This window comes from Phocoena phocoena, chromosome 7 (genome assembly GCF_963924675.1).
Source record: "Phocoena phocoena chromosome 7, mPhoPho1.1, whole genome shotgun sequence".
Lineage (NCBI taxonomy): Eukaryota > Metazoa > Chordata > Mammalia > Artiodactyla > Phocoenidae > Phocoena > Phocoena phocoena.
Window position 1 is genome coordinate 49,460,026 of NC_089225.1, and position 16,955 is coordinate 49,476,980.

Sequence of the window (16,955 nt, forward strand, 5' to 3'; positions counted from 1 at the left end):
TTTGGTTTTTCTGGATTGCATTTTCTTATCAAATACCTAACGATAACCAGGCTTCCCTTTCTGTCTTATGTGTTTTAATTTACATCTCCTCTAATTGATAGGAAGTCTTTGTGCAATTTTGGCATTCATCTATCTGATCTATTGAGTGTGAGACAGAACTTTCATGCCAATGTTAAGAGAAGCCCAGACCCTTTATTCCTCAGTGATGAGGGTTGAATATCACAGCAGGTCAAGAACTTACAAGAAGTTAGGAAAACACTGGGAAGATAACTCTGAATTAGAGGTAAAAACCAAAGTAGCAGGTTTTGTCTTCCCTTGATGATACCCTGGTTGTCAACATAATGAAGGATGGGATGAATCTAATAGGAGATTACAAAATGCTCCAGTAGAGAAACTTGTGTTGTGATTTTATTTAACTGTAGCTTATACAGACCTTGTAAAATGCATCCCGTTACTAGAGAACAGACTTGATGGTGAGGGGGAAGGGTAAGCTGTGACAAAGTGAGAGAGTGGCCTGGACATATATACACTACCAAACGTAAAGTAGATAGCTAGTGGGAAGCAGCCACATGGCACAGGGAGATCAGCTTGGTGCTTTGTGACCACCTAGAGGAGTGGGATAGAGAGAGTGTGAGGGAGGGAGACGCAAGAGGGAAGAGATATGGGAACATATGTATATGTGTAACTGATTCACTTTGTTATAAAGCAGAAACTAACACACCATTGTAAAGCAGTTATACTCCAATAAAGATATAAAAAAAAATAAAAATTTAAAATTAAAAAAAAAAAAAGCTAGGTGGCAGACATTCTGTAAGTCAGGCTGGTCTTTACACTCTGTCAAGGCTGTATTACATAGTAGTTAAGAAGACCCCAGTTCTGGTGTAAGATCATCTTCGTTCAATCCTCATCTCTGTTGCCCTTGGGTAAGTTTTTAAATCTCTTTAAGGTTATATCATCTCATTATTACAAGAGTAACTACCTCATTGGTTTGTTGTGAGGATCAATTAAGATACTGTATTTCAAACGCTCAGTAATTATTTATAACTTCCGTTGTTGTTATTAACCTTCCAAACAGTTATAGTTACTGAAAAGGGTTGATGTTACTTAGAATTTACTCCTATGTACCCAGGTCTGTACTAGTCATTTGTGTAAATACATTGCATACATTTCCCTTTTATAACTTGAACTCATTAATAACTTATGTTCTAATTTTCAGAAGTATATTTTCTGATGAACTATTAAAACCCAATTATCACACGGATTTGTTAAAGATGAAAACAGTGTGTATAAGAATGATGGATAGTTGGCAAACTAGTAAAGTGGGGCTGGTGATTAGAAAGAGGTATGGGAATTTGGCAGGGTCCTAAACTGAGACCAAAGTGTTGAAGTTAAAAAGCATTAAGAGGCAACATCGCATTGTGGAAAAAATAGGCTTTGCAGTCAAACAGAACTTTGGATCCTGACTACCAGTGACCTACTACTTGATTTGAAACAAGTTGTTTATCTTCTCTAGGCCTCGGTTTATACACTTGTATAGAGACACCACTTTCATTTGTTTGTTCTATGGATTAGATGAACTCATATAGAGGCCTCTAGCAGGAGACCTCCTCTGTAGTAGATTATTAATTGACGTGTTGGTCCTGTCTTCTTTCCTTCTCTTAGTAGGTTGTAAAGAAACCCTAAACCATTCAGAAAGGGTCAGAAGATAAAAAGCAGCTTAGAATGCAAGCGAAACACTGGAAGAATGGTAGGGAATAACTGTAGCTGTCACTGCTTTGAAATTAGTAACTTTCGCCTGACATTACTGGTAATGATGTCTACCCAACCCATCTTCCTGCAGTGGCAATTCTTGTTGTAAGAATAACATTCAAGAGCAAGGGGATCAAAGCAGTTAGGGCTGTGGCTGTCCTGTCATGTCATACTGCTCTTTCTAGATCCACTATAATTTATTATATACAGGGAATGCTGGAGAACCATATGTATGTGCTTATATATCACATATACACGTATATAATGACTAAAGTAGGAAAAATAAATTGGAAATTACGGTATAATTTGTGAAATTATTTTCAAGATTAATTATTAATTATTCAAGATCCTCTGCCTAAAGGCATGAATATATGATAATGCTAGCTAAGTTTGACTGTTAGATATAAAATGTAAGAATGGAACATGGAATTTTAAAAATTCTTTGAAAAATAAACACCTGTATTTGGAAATATAAGCATAAATAATATTTAATATTTGCTACATCTTCTTTCACATGAGAATAGTCAATCACGGCCACTGATGACATTTCACTGCATGTACACCTGTCTTTTCTTAGATGCTAAGCCAGTAGCTGAAATCACTTCCTCCTGGTATTCCAGCACTCACCCTTCAAAGGTCTCTTTTCCTGTGGGTGGTGCTAGAGCCACTGTAACTCTGTTAACTTTGAGAAAACTGAGACTTCTTAGACATTTTTTTCTCCTGCAAATCACAAACAACACTGTAGACCCTACCCCCTAAAATCTCTTAACTGAATGAATCCCCTATTCTCTATTGCTGCAAATGACTAATTTGGAGAATTAAGTGTGGTCTAGGTGTCAGGTAAAGCAGGGTCTGACCTAGTCTTTGGTCTCTCCCCAGTCATTCCCTGCATCATTGTTAGGTTAAATTTTTTTTTTTTTTTTTTTTTTTTTTTGCGGTACGCGGGCCTCTCACTGTTGTGGCCTCTCCCGTTGCAGAGCACAGGCTCCGGACGCGCAGGCCCAGCGGCCATGGCTCACGGGCCCAGCCGCTCTGCGGCATGTGGGATCCTCCCGGACCGGGGCACGAACCCACGTCCCCTGCAGCGGCAGGCGGACTCTCAACCACTGCGCCACCAGGGAAGCCCTAAATTTTTAATTAAAGCTGAGTTTTCATAATCTCTGGGAAAAGAGACTCTGGAGTTAGATGCATAATGAAGCTACTTCTTAGCTATCAGACCATGTGCAAGTCACACAACCCCTCTGAAAGGTGAAGTGGGGATACTGTGCTCTGTAGACTTATAAAATGTGACGAAGATTACTGTGTAAAGTATTTTATACACGATCAGACATGTCATCAAATCTTAACAGATGTCCATGTCCTGCTTATACATTCTTCCGTACTCAAAATACCTCAATGACACATCAGATCCTACTGAAAAATATCTAACATGACTTTTCAGATCTGCTCTCAAGCAAATAAAGACCTCATCTTTTCTATTTCTCTTCTCAAAACTCCATCCAAAGTGGATGGACTGGTATTTCTCCTGCAGTGCACCTTCTTTGCCAGCATGGTCCATGTGCTCACACACTTCTCTGACCCTTCATGTGGCTTACTTATCCTTCTGCCTGCCACTTGCTTTGTGTCTTTTCATCCATCTTCCAAGGCCTGCTCAATTGTCACATATATCATAAAACTTTCTATAGCTGTATCTCGTTTTCCTCTGACTGCCCATTTACATTTTTTGTTGTTAATTTTCTTACTGCATTTATCACTATGTCATATTATAGTATTTGGGGGTACAGCATAGGAAAGGGCCTAAGTAATATACAAGGTACATGGGATCAACTACTGACTATTAAAACCCTAACACTTAACCAGGTGCATAATCATGGGTAAGTCACTCAAAATCTCGTGCCTTTCCTCATTTATCAGACAAAGTCTATAATAATAATTCCTCTCATGATTGATGTTAAGGATTAAACTGTGTCCAACCCCCCTCCTCACCCCGCCAAAAATAAAAAAGGAGATATGTTGAAGTCCTAACCCCTCGTACCTCAGAAAGACCTTATTTGGAAATAGTGTCATTGAAGATGTAATTAAAATAAGGTCATACTGGAGTAGGGTGGGCCCTTAATCCAATATGACTGGTGCCCCTATAAGGAGAGGAGAGAGACAGAGAGAGAACGTCATGTGACCACAGAGGCTGAGACTTAAGTTACCCTGCCATAAGCCAAGGAATACTTGAGCTACCGGAAGCTGGAAGATGCAAAGAAGGATCCTCCTCTAGAGACTCTGAGGAAAGCATGGTCCTACCAACACTTTGATTTTGGACTTTTAGCTTCCAGAACTGTGAAAGAATCGACTTCTGATGTTCGAAACCACCCAATATGTGGTACTTTGCTATGGCAGCCCTAAGACTGATACAGTTGATGTGAACATTAATGAAACAAAAATCTCATTGTGTCTGACCTGCAAATCTTAACTTTAATTACCTGTGTCATTTCTTCTGCTATATAAACTCCTTGAGCTCAGGAAAGTACCTTCTGTTGTCCTTTTTAAGTACCAGCCCAATACATACCACACAGAACAGTGGCTCAGAACAGAATACAGTAACTACTTATGAAACATGTTTTGAGTAAATAATTAGTTCGTTGAATTTTCTTAATCAATCCCCTATAGGGAACATTGGAAAATAAAACTGAATAGTTGATGTATTTCTTAAAAATAATTCTGACTTAGGAGATGATTATTTTCTGTGCAGAGATGAATGAGATTAAGCATATCCATCATTGTATAGTAACCAATTACTTGGAAAATGAATGAAATTCTAATGAACTAATTACTAACTGACATCAAATTAAATTTCACATTGTATTTTTGGGAAAATAATTGTTAATTTCTTTCAGTGCAATGACAAAAACTTGAAATACTTATCTTCTTTTTCTGTTGGTTGAAGTTATCTATGATGACCCCAATGAACAAGTTCAAGGTGAAGAATGACCCAAAGATGATGAAGATGACAAAATAAATATACATGTAGAGGCTGTATTCATATATGGGCTGCCTGTCTACCTATAAAATTAACAAAAGTTAGCAGTATGTTGACAATAAAATTCATCATTTTCTTTTTCACATGGTTTGACAAGGTAATTCAAACAGTGCTATCCTAGGTAAACGTGGTTTTTCAGAAGCCATAGTGTTGACAAGGTTCAACATAATCATTCTTAAAAATTTATTCAACACTAAATAAATATTTATTACATGCTTACTATGAATATAATCTTCAAATTACTACAAAGGGCTTATCCACTGTAGTACTTATTCTCAGATTGTAGGACAATTTAGTAAGTAAAGGACCTAATGCATAATTTTTATTTCCAGAAAAAAATAAAAGAAATGATATCACACTTATATAAATCTTTTTTTTTTCATTTGATTACAACGTCTTCTGTGGCTTTTGTGACAATATGAAATAGTCAGCAGTCTTCAAACTTTCTTAGTGTGTGACTAATTTCGCATAAACTCTTTCAAGGAACTTTAAAATATAAAAGCAGTAAAAACTATGAATAAAATATGTTATTTCCTTTTTATTTTGATAAACAAATATTTACTGAGCACTTATTATTGCCAAGCTGTGCTAAACGCTCTACTTAACATTTTCTAGTTGGATCCTCACTCAGAACAATCCCATGATGTAGGCGGTGAATTACTTTCTTTTCATAAATCAATAAACAGGCTCAGAGAGATAAAGTAATTTGCTCGAAGTCATATGCAAGCTTGTCTGATATGGGACAGCCAGAATTTAAGCCAAGCTCTGTTTCCAAATGCTGCACAGGTAACCACTAGGCTACCACCAGGTGGGTGTTCTTCAGTGTGTGTGCACATACCAAGGGCTCCTTGGAGCTGCTGTTTGAAAACAGCCTAACTAAACTAAGGAACTTTTCAAAATTGTAGAGTTTAGTGTTATGTTTACCAATACTTACGTTAACAGAATCAACTGCTGCATACATAATAGTCATCCATCCTTTAAATGTTGCCTGTAAATATAAAATTTATAGAATCTGAACCTCATACTTTAAACTAGTCACAAGTGAGTTTAGTGTGTTTAATGTTATAGCATTTATTAATTAATACTAAATTAGTGAGTTTTACTACACAGTCGTCCCTTGGTATCTGCAGGGGATTGGTTCCAGGGCCCCCCTGAAGATACCAAAATCTGCCCACGCTCAAGTCCCTTGCATTAGGCAGATGCGAACCCACGGATAAGGAGAGCCCACTGTATTTCAAAATACCAATTTAACATAAGATGCTGTGTCAAGGGAAAAAAGGGGAGGGACACATCACAAAGTCACATCCTAAATCTGACTCCTAGTTAATTATCGCCAGGTTGTCACAACTGCCTGTGAGTTTTGTACATGAACTTTTATTTTTTTCCAGAGTGGGGAGGAGAATTTTATGAATAACAAAGGAAACAATTTTTTTTCCATATCTTAAGGATTCTCCATACCCGTGGGAAGTCCTTCTCATTTCCCTGTAGTGTAAAAGTGCAGTCCAAAACACGACTATTCATTTTTGCACGCAGTATTCAGATGGCACAATGGCAGGGGATCAGGTGACTCCAAAAAGGTGGATAAAATGCAACAGAACCCATGTTCTGTTTTCATGTTTATAGGCACATGTTCTAAAAAGACCAACTCTATTTTTAAAGTCACAAAGTACTTTATCTTTAATTTTTAGTTAATAATTATATAAATAATGACAGCTCCTCCATCCAGTGTGCACCAAAATGTCAAGCATTCATAAAAGGGCTCACTTACAACTTGAAGCAGAGACAGGTAACCAAGTCCAACATTATCAAAGTTCACTTTCAGGTTCTTCCATCGCACATTTTGACTAACATTCATAAGTGCAAAACACTCAGAACGATTTTCAACTTCACTTGTAGGAAACGGTGACCCATCTGTGGTGTTAACACACTGATAGAACTTGCCAGCAAACAAATTTACTCCCATGATGCTAAATATTAGCCAGAATATAAGACACACAAGTAGCACATTCATGATGGAAGGGATTGCACCTATGAGCGCATTCACGACCACCTAGCATTCAAAAAAAAGAATGATTAGGATTAGTATGAATGTTAAATGGGCAACATTAATGAAACACAATACAGAATTAAAGAAATTAGAAAAGCCACCCTTACATGTTTAAGACATAAATCAACCAACCAACACGTACTTATTGAAGGCCTACTGTGTGCTCATCAGGACAAAATAAGACAGGAGCCCCTTGATCAATGAGTTTACAAAAGTACATGAGGATCACACAGTGAAACTACTAGCAACAATACAGAACATATCACTAAGATTATATGACAGCTTAAATAAATGAAAAAAATAAATAAAAAGAATAAACCAAAAACCTGATATATGTAAGGTGAAGCCATAAAATCTGCATGCTCTAGAAAAGAAAGAAATTTATAAATGTAAACAATTAAAATAAGTAAAATGTACATTTAATGGTTCATAGTCCTAGAATTACCAGTGCTAAAATTCTCCCATATAGAGAAACTACTAGTACATATAAGCTGAGTTAAGATTGGGAATCTTTTCACGGTTTGAATGCCATAGATTTAACTGGTTCTGCTAGTTGCGTGATATGTAAACTTAATTAAGACCTTGGGACCTCTGTTTCCTCATCTACAGATTGAGAGCAATCCTTTTCAAATTTATTATTCTAACTCTAAAAACACTTTATACATAAGCCCTTGGCTAAATATAGATAGTACTGGCCTCAATTAAAAACAAAAAATACAGAATAGTTTATCTTTAATACTCCCTTTATTTCTGCTTTTCAGCATTTCCAATACTATTGATCACCAGTGCCTCTTGCCACCCAGTGTTCCTTCATGGCGACCACTGTAGCATTTATCACCCTCCAGATTTTCTAAATTACCTCATCTTTCCAAACTTACTATCTTCTTACAGTTGACCTCTACTCTGAATTTGAGTGCAAAGGTGTTAAAGAATAACTTGTTAAGTAAAGAGCACGTGCTCCCTTTTTTCTTGCAATGTATCAAGCAGGATCCCTGACTACTTTTGAGATTGTCTAGAGCAGGAGTTGTCAAACATTTTCTTAAATATTTTTAGGTTTTGCAGATTATATGATTTCTGTTACCACTATTCCATTCTGCCATTGCAGCGATAGATCATATATAAACAAATGAGCATGGCTGTGATCCAATGAAACTTCCTTTATAAAAACAGGCATCCAGCCTGTAGGCTTTGGTTGTTGACCCTTGGTCAAGAACAACAGTTATTACCCTGGGGTTCATGGGTAGATATGGACCTACAGAGGTTCCATGGGGGCATGAAATCATATGAAGAACATTATTATGGGTATGCTTTCTTTACGGAGAAATGATTTCTACTTTTATGAGATTCTTACAACGTACATGACCCCCAAAGGGTTAGGAAGAACAGAATTAGAGAGTAGAATTCCAAACGGTCAGCTCTTATTCAAGCCTACATTTTCATCCTCATTTCCTGCTACCCTCCCACTATGCTCATAACCTAGGCACGCTGATTCTTATAGTCACTGCTCAAACATACCTTGCCTAGTCAACTCTGTCCTCTACCAAGTTGCATCTCTGCCTGGAATGCCCACCTGCCTGTGACTTGGGGCCCATTCTTTCAGTCATGGCTGCGAGGCCGCCTCCATATGAAGCCCCTCCCAGACCTCCCCAGGCAGCCACTTTCATCTCTACTCCCGTAGCACTGTGTGCCTACTGTTTTATAGCAGATGTCACAGAATAACTACTATTCCCCTCTCTGTCTCTCCATGACCGCTGTCCTGGCTCACTCATGGGGGACTGGGGTCTATTTACCATTGTACTCTTTTTATAGTACAAAATTTCACACAGTTTTGGTGCTGAAAGAATGTGCATAATGATGAGTCTCTGAGGGAGATGGATACATATCGTTCTGATGAGAAGCCATTTGGAAAAGTCAGTAAGTTCAAGAACCTCAAGCCTTTTTAAAGGAAGCTAACTACAAAATGCCTCCAATCATATTTCATTTATTCTTTAAAACGACCCTGCAATTTGAAGAAACATCCCTGTTTCGCACGGCTAATAAACGTAACTAAGTAGACATACTTGCCCCTCCAAATATATTAAAACATTCTCCTGCATCCAATTCACCTGTATATTAGATAAACAACAGAGAGCAAACGGTAAAATAATGGAGTGGCTTAATCACTGAGGGATGTATTAATATCTTGATGGGGAAAGTATATTACTTGATCATGAGAATGTAGTACACGCTCTGCTTGAGTCCAGGGATCAGTCATAAGTTCTGAATAGATCGCAACATTCTACTAATGCTCAAAAAGAAAAATTAATGTCAACTCCAATACTACCGTTCTGTATAAAATGAAACTTGTAATTTCAATTCTTACATGATCAAAAGTACTTGACTTTTAATTATGAAAAAAAATCTTTGTATAATCATGATCTTTCATATATTTACATGGGGGCCAACATATACCGGATACACTAACAAGTAGAGGTTACAGTCATAATTAGGTACAGTCATAATGTAATGAAGATCTGCTAGACTAAAATACAACTAACATTCTTTCACCTGAGGCTTCAGATTTCTGAGCCCCATTCCGGAGTTTATTACTCAGTATATCTGGGGTGGAACCTGGGAATTTGCATTTCTAGTAAGTTTTCAGATGATGCTGACCACATTTAAAAGATGCAGTAAGCAAATTGTTCAGAGACTACAGTTAGAGAGGCAGTCAGATAAATAAATAAGTACGATGCAATATAATGAGGATGTTATGTGTCTGAACATATAGGAAGGATGCTCAATTATACCTGGTGGTGGACAGACAAGGCACATTTAAACTGAGGCTTAAAAGATGAGTAGGTATTTACTATATTGATGAGTTAGGATTGAGATAGGGCAGGGAGAAACATTCCTGGCCAAGAGAATGGAGGAATGAGAAAGCAGGAATATATCTGGAGAAGAAGAAATTCAAGGAGAGAAGCAACAAATGAGGATATAGACTCATTAGAGAAAATAAAGCATGGATTTTATGAAGAAGTTGCTGGTTTAATACAGCCCTAAAGCTAAGTTGCTGGTAGTCAGTATTTATCTCACCTTGTTTGTTTCTGCAAAATGAATCTCTTTTCAGGTACTATGCTGCCTACTGCAAATTAAGTAAAATCAGAGCTTTAGTTTTCTCAAATATAATTTGGAGCTATTTCCACTTTCACTGAGCCATGTATTTAAAGAATGAAATTAAAAGTGATGCCTGATGCTACTTCACTTCTCTGTCTTTTCTTATGCCCCACACCCAGGGTAGTTCCTTAAATTGTTTGAGCACCTGATAAAGGCAAGTCCTTCGTGACTTGTATATGAGAGATACTGTCAGGACTAAGAGTGTCCCCTTCACCTGAGTTTCCTAGCATAGGAAAGACTGTCATTTAGGAAGGGAAAAGTCACTTATTTGAATCACTGCCTCACAATATAATATGGAGGCATTACTGTATTTGATTTAGTTTTTGTTAATCAATAGGCATTGAAATACTGCATCTATATGCACATGTATACACACTCATATACATAAACAGCCCATATATACGTATATATATGCACATGTGTGTAAATATAAACAGTCCATAATTCCTACATACCCATTTTTTCATATTTTACACTCCATTAGGAAATATGAATATTATATTGGAAGTTTAGTATTTTCTTACCCTCATTCCTTCAAATCTAGATAAAGCTCTCAGAGGTCTTAAGGCTCTAAGTGTCCGAAGGGATTTAATGGGGCCAAGGTCTGAGTAGCCAAGAGTGTTTGCGACCAAAGTAACCAAAGAAACCTAAAAAAGAAGAAAAATTTCATTAATCATTTCAATGAAATAATAAAGCAGGAAGAGAAAAAGTCAATTTCTAAGAGCAGTTCAACAAGAACAATATGATTTTATACATAAAGTTATCTACTTATTGTCTAAAAATTGGATAAGATAGATGCTTTTTAAAGGAAATAGATTTAAAGGAAAGTTAACCTAAATAAGATGAAATAATAGAAGGAAAGTAAGTTATTTCTTATATCTGAATAAAAAAATCACACATGCTTTTCACACTTCTGTAGTCAATGGTTTTGTACTTGCTTATTAATCCTGAACATTTAAGTAAAGCAACTATCAAAATTTCAATTGGAATAAAGCCCAGGGCATAACAAAGTGTGTGATTCTGAAGTTAAGTTAAAAGAGTGTGGCAATCACTCAACCAAATCGAAGTCCCAGTATAGACCTTTTTCAAAAGCACTCTGAAGACTCATGACTTTGAGATGAGGCAAATTCCCCAGAAGATTATTCTGACCTACAGTTTCTCAGAATTGGCACCAAAGATCTTCCTATCAATAATTAGTGGGAGAAAATCTCAACTGTACTGAAGAGAGCACACAAGCAGGTGATCTCACTGGCTTCACAAACAACATAGACACACAAGAACTTCGTCATATTAGACGGACCCTCCACAATCACCATCACCAGTATCCAACAGAAATTTGTGTTCTTGTCGCAAGTTATCTCAGAAGAAAGAACATGGACAGAAGTAAAATCAATACATGTTTTGGTAAGGACCAATGAGCTCTTCAATGACCCAAGATCTGGATCGGTAAATGTATTCAGTCTTTGAATAAGTTCCATTTAAAATATCCATTGTTTCACACTGCGTGCAGCAGGAGGCAATGCCTAAGAACAATGTCCGCAATGCAGTTCATTGGAATTAAGTAATGACTGAAAGATTGAAGTTTTCCAGGAAAGATCAGGAGCAACAGGAGAGTCAAGTTCCTTAACTATTGAAGAAGTAGAAAAATTTATTGCTTGCAAGTTCACTACTGCTGCTATCAGAAACACAGTGAACTGATTTTTGAATCAGGACGTGTTGAAGTGTTTTGCTCTCATACAGTTACTTCTAAATGTCTCACTAAATGTAACATAACTCTTTGTTTTTAGGTCCTCATGCTATGTATTCAGAATTACTAACTAATCCTCAGTATCACTCTTAAATTCACCCAGTCATTCAGGTCCATTATTTCCCACTTAAGTATGCTTTAAAAAATGTGTATTTTTTAATCAGAATAATAAATGTTCCTTTTTAATCAGAAAAAAATAAAGGTTTAAAATGTCTATGATAATTTGAATAACCCCTAAGGAAATGGTTAACCTGATCTCCAAACCATTGTTAAATGAGTGTTATTATATTGAATATATGTAGTCTGTAACTGAGAACATATGTATATGCATATATTTATCTATGTATGTATACATGTGTATGTGCATGATATATGCCCCTACTGATGAATAATGCTCGATCAAATAAGTTTCAACTAATCAGGAAGCTTGCAGAAATCAAACAAATCCATCCTCTGAATATCAAATCAAAAGAATATCAAATCAGGTTCTGAAACCTGAATATGTACCAGAATCATCTGGAGATCATATTACAAGAATTTTCTGCATCCCAACACCAGAGTTTCTGATTTAGTAGCACTTGAGTTTGACCTGAGAGTTGGACCTATAGAGTTGGTATCTATAACAAGTTCCCACCCACATGTGCCAATGCTGTTGGTTCAGGGATCACACTGTGAGAGCAACTGTGCTAGATAAATTTCTCAATTTTTGAGAAATAAAAAAAATCTCAGCTCCTCCCCAAAATCCACATGCCTAGATCTGCACCTCTATCAGCAACACAATTGAGTGGAGTTTTGCTCTCTCTGTTGCATTATGAAAACATTATATATATATAATTATATGCATTATGTGTGTGTGTGTATATATATATATATATATATATATATATATATACACATACACACACACAAACACACACGTATATATAATTTATTTAGTTTTTTCAAAATGTTAAATATTTCAAATTGAAGCTATATAACTTCCCTGAATTCTGCATATTACATACCCCTAAATATTGAGAAGCGCTAATTCAGATTTTCAAATACAAAAAATTTCATTATTAAATAGCCATATCTCTTTCTTAACTAAAAATAAATTCAACTCTACTTGTAAACATTTTTTTAATCTGAGAGGTGAAAAGAACACTGACAATATTTTTAAAAGTTTCTGAATATCATATATTTTATAATTTTTAAAAGGTGTAATCATATTTACAGCTTAAGAGAAAAGAAATAATCTACATTCCTTCTATTATTTCTTATTTTGGTTAGCCTTTCTTTAAAACTATTGTATTACAAAAGTGTTCATCTTACCATTCATTTTTCTAGGCACTAACTATGTAACGTATATGAAAAAAAGGTAAATCAAAAAATAATCAAACATAAAACCATTAACATACAGTATCAAAAATTAAATATCTCATAGAGGAAGTCTGAGAGAACATAGAAGATATAACGTATAGCTATGCCTGCCTTGGAAAAAAAAATTTTTTTTGCATATCACCTATCTAAATGTGATAATATTTAACATTAGTGAAGGTTTTTGAGAACACTTATTTGTAAGAATAAATCCCCTTTTAAAATTTACTCAAAAGTACCTACATCGACAATTAAGAAATCCAGCCAACACCAGGCATTGGTGAAATAGGTTTTATAACCATATGCTATCCATTTTAGAAGCATTTCCAGAATAAAGATGTAAGTGAATATCTTGTCAGCGTACTCCAGGATAATCTTAATGGTCTTTTTCTTTTCAATATATATATCTTCAAAAGCCTGTGAAAATAATATTCAGATTTAAATTTGGTACAACTTAAAGCTTATGATTCATGACAAAAACAGGAAATGAAATTCTGATAAAGAGAACACTGAGATATAATACTATTACAGGCCAGCTGTCTTTCTTCTGGTTTACAGTTACTGTGTAACACTTAGTTCTAGCCTTTGCACCAGTGCAGGGGGCTGATCACCAGAGGTCAAGAGGAAGAGAGTACAAAAGAATGAAATTATTTATAGTGCCCTAAAAGAATCATGATCTCTGACACATTCAGGGATTTCCGCTCATCTGACTCCCCTTTTATCCTCCTTCAAATTAGGTAAGTCCTAGTAATTTAAGACATGATTCCAGGGTCAGCCCCTTTTATAAATCTCTCTAACCCTGCACTCTACTTCGACACAGAAGTAGGATTTAAGCCCTCTCCTTCAGCTCTTATGTGCTTGTACATTCCCAGTGCCTAGCACCATGTCAAGAACACAGCAGGAAAGGTTTGTTAAATGAATGAATGCAGTAGCTTAATAGGGCTATAGAACACAGACAATGGTTTCTTCCTTTGAATTTTGCACCAATACTTTATCATTCATTAAAAGTTTCAGCTCTACAAATCACTGTTATATTTATTCCATCAATGTGACATCTTTTATCACTTTCCAAGAAATTTTAGTAAGTGATAGACGATGGTACTGTGGTCATAGCCACAAGGCCCGTGGGAAATAATCTGAATGGACTTAAAGAAGTGATCTCACTGAAGCCACTGAAAATGACTGCTGACCTAAACAGGTCTAAAGTATTAGATTTTTCTCTTTCAAGTTTAAACAATATTCACTTTGTTGGAGAAAATGAAAGCAAAAGGACCTGTATCCTTGGTGGTAACACTGGACTACCTGTCCATAGTCACGGGCTTGTGCCATTCTTATTCTTCTTATTCTTTAAATACTTTAAAAATGATCCTTAGCACTTTTGGAGAAATGTAATCCTCAATATTGAAGAAAACAGAGAAGTTGGAACAGAGAGAATGGACAGATCCATAAGATGCTGAGAGAATGTTCTAGCAGCTAGCAGAGGTTATGAAAGACAATGGAACTGAAAGGCAAGAACTGAAGTGCAGCCCTCAGGACTCTTCTGCTTCCCTTCTCCGAGTTCTGGAGGAACATCTACCGTTCTGAAATCCCAAGCAGACAACACTTCCTGCTCCAGAGCTTAATCATGCATATACTTCACTTACAAACACATCCCAATTCTGTATCACTTGTGCCTCTCACTTCCCTAATGCTCTCTGAGCTCCCTGAGGAAAGTATCTGGATCTTATCCAACTTTGCATTCAGGGCAGCAAGAATAATGCCAGGCATGGAGTAAATATTTACTGAGCTAACTAAAATTTTGTCCTTAGGACTGATCAGAGGGATTAATTTTTAAGTAAAACCATTTGCCATGGTATTCTTATCTTCAACTCATCTATTAAAAATAATGACTTAATTGATTTAAGCCTTAGATGTCAGATCACTTACCAGAGCACCACTGCTAAGCAAGATCATGAGAACAATGAAGCTTTCAAACCAACTGTGCTCAACTATCCTATAGCAGGTCTTCCTGATGTTCCACCAGATTTTTCCTTTCCCTGATTCTGTGTTAACTTGGCAGCATGGGAGCCTCTGCACACAACCTGGCAAGAAAGACAGGCATGTAAAATCTGGATATTCAGAATACATAAAATCCTTAACATACATTATTTAATGCAAAGCGCTCCCTACGATAGTTCCTCAACCAAATAATTTCTAACACTTACACCTGAAGCTTCAAATAGTTTCAACTTGGATGCTACCTTTTCTCATCTCTTAACTCTCCCTGGTGTTTTCTTAATACTTGTATCAGTAATTTCTAACTTGGGATGTATTCGTGTTTTCTGTTCTTCCCTAGTTTCTCATCAGTCTCCTCTACAGTGTTTAAACCACATATTGTTCTTTTTATGATTGCAGCCCTAATGTAATCCTAACACACAATGAGCAGTAAATAATTATTGGTTAACGAATGAACTAAAATCTCAAGACAAAAATGTATTTCATGGCCTTCTTGATATGAATTTAGTCTACAGTCTGGTGCTGCTTCAACTCCTCTATAAAAAACCCTTTGAGAAACAGCATTCTATTTAATACTTTAAAAATTAGTAGAAGGTCTTATAATTGAGTTCAAAAGAAACAGATCTTGATTACAAGAAACAGATGAAACTGTTTCAAGTACTATACGTTAAAAACAAATCTGACTCTGGAATCCCAGATGTAAAACACACTGCTATAAAAAACTGAAGAATATTTTATTTAAAGTTGTTTAGGTTAATTCATTCATATCCCCATCAAACATTTATTGATTAACCTTTTTACTCAGCTGTGTACATAGTTTCTTCTCCTCAAGATATCTATTACTGGTTTTTGGTTAGGCGGCTAGATACAGAAATAAATGACTATAACTGGATAATGCAACTAAAATGACAGATATGCTGGGGTTATGTTTGATAGCTTGGAAGAAATTCACCTAACCTGGCTTATTTGTTGAGAAAGTGAGGTCAGAGGAGGTTTTCTGGAAGAGGTGGGACCTGAACTGTATCAAAGTAGTAGCCAAAAAGAGTGGAGTGGAATTCCAGGCCAAGAGGCAGCAAAATGTGCCGTGTACAGGACTTACAAGTAGTTCAGAATTTTGATGAAAGCAAAGTGTACAGAAAAGGTATGGATGAGAGATAAGGAAGAGAAACTGGTCAGATTATGGAAAGCATTTTCTCCCACCTTAAGGAGTTTGGCTATATCCTAAATCCTAACGAGGAGTAAGTGAAGGGTTGTTAAGCAGAAAATTACATAGGGAGATTGTAATTTAAATAGATGTCTCGGGCTTCCCTGGTGGCACAGTGGTTAAGAATCCGCCTGCCAATGCAGGGGACACGGGTTCGAGCCCTGGTCCGGGAAGATCCCACATGCTGCGGAGCAATTAAGCCTGTGTGCCACAACTACTGAGCCTGCGCTCTAGGGCCTGTGAACCACAACTACTGAGTCCGCACGCCACAACTACTGAAGCCGACACACGTAAAGCCCATTCTCTGCAACAAGAGAAGCCACTGCAATGAGAAGCCCATGCACACTGCAACAAAGAGTAGCCCCCGATCACTGCAACTAGAGAAAGCCTGTGCGTAGCAACGAAGACCCAATGCAGCCAAAAATAATTTTTAAAAAATTAAATTAAAAAATAAAATAAATTTATAATAATAATAAAAAAATAAATAGATGTCTCCAGCAACTGTAGAGGATAAGTTGGAAGAGAAGAAGAAGGAGGGGTAGGGAGCAAAGAAAGACCCAGAGCTAGAAAACCAATTAGGGTCTGGTTCAGTATCCCCAACAAGAAGGATAGATTTGGGCAGCTCTGGTTAGGAACTAGAGCAATAACAGAGTCAAGACATATTTGGCCGGTA

At 36.5% G+C, this 16,955-nt stretch overlaps 1 protein-coding gene across 4 annotated transcripts in view; it reads right to left on the reverse strand.

Moving 5' to 3' along the window:
• Positions 1-16,955, reverse strand: part of SCN9A (sodium voltage-gated channel alpha subunit 9) — an 83,256-nt gene that overhangs the window by 7,558 nt on the left and 58,743 nt on the right. For 3 of the 4 annotated variants that reach the window (XM_065880850.1, XM_065880852.1, XM_065880851.1), the window contains exons 18-23: positions 15,010-15,164; positions 13,327-13,500; positions 10,505-10,627; positions 6,549-6,830; positions 5,715-5,768; positions 4,666-4,803 (exon numbers count right to left, since the gene is read on the reverse strand). In XM_065880850.1, coding sequence (XP_065736922.1) covers positions 4,666-4,803; positions 5,715-5,768; positions 6,549-6,830; positions 10,505-10,627; positions 13,327-13,500; positions 15,010-15,164 — 926 coding nt within the window. Of the gene's footprint in view, positions 1-4,665; positions 4,804-5,710; positions 5,769-6,548; positions 6,831-10,504; positions 10,628-13,326; positions 13,501-15,009; positions 15,165-16,955 lie in introns of all 4 variants that reach the window. The other variant, XM_065880853.1, reaches the window with a different exon arrangement.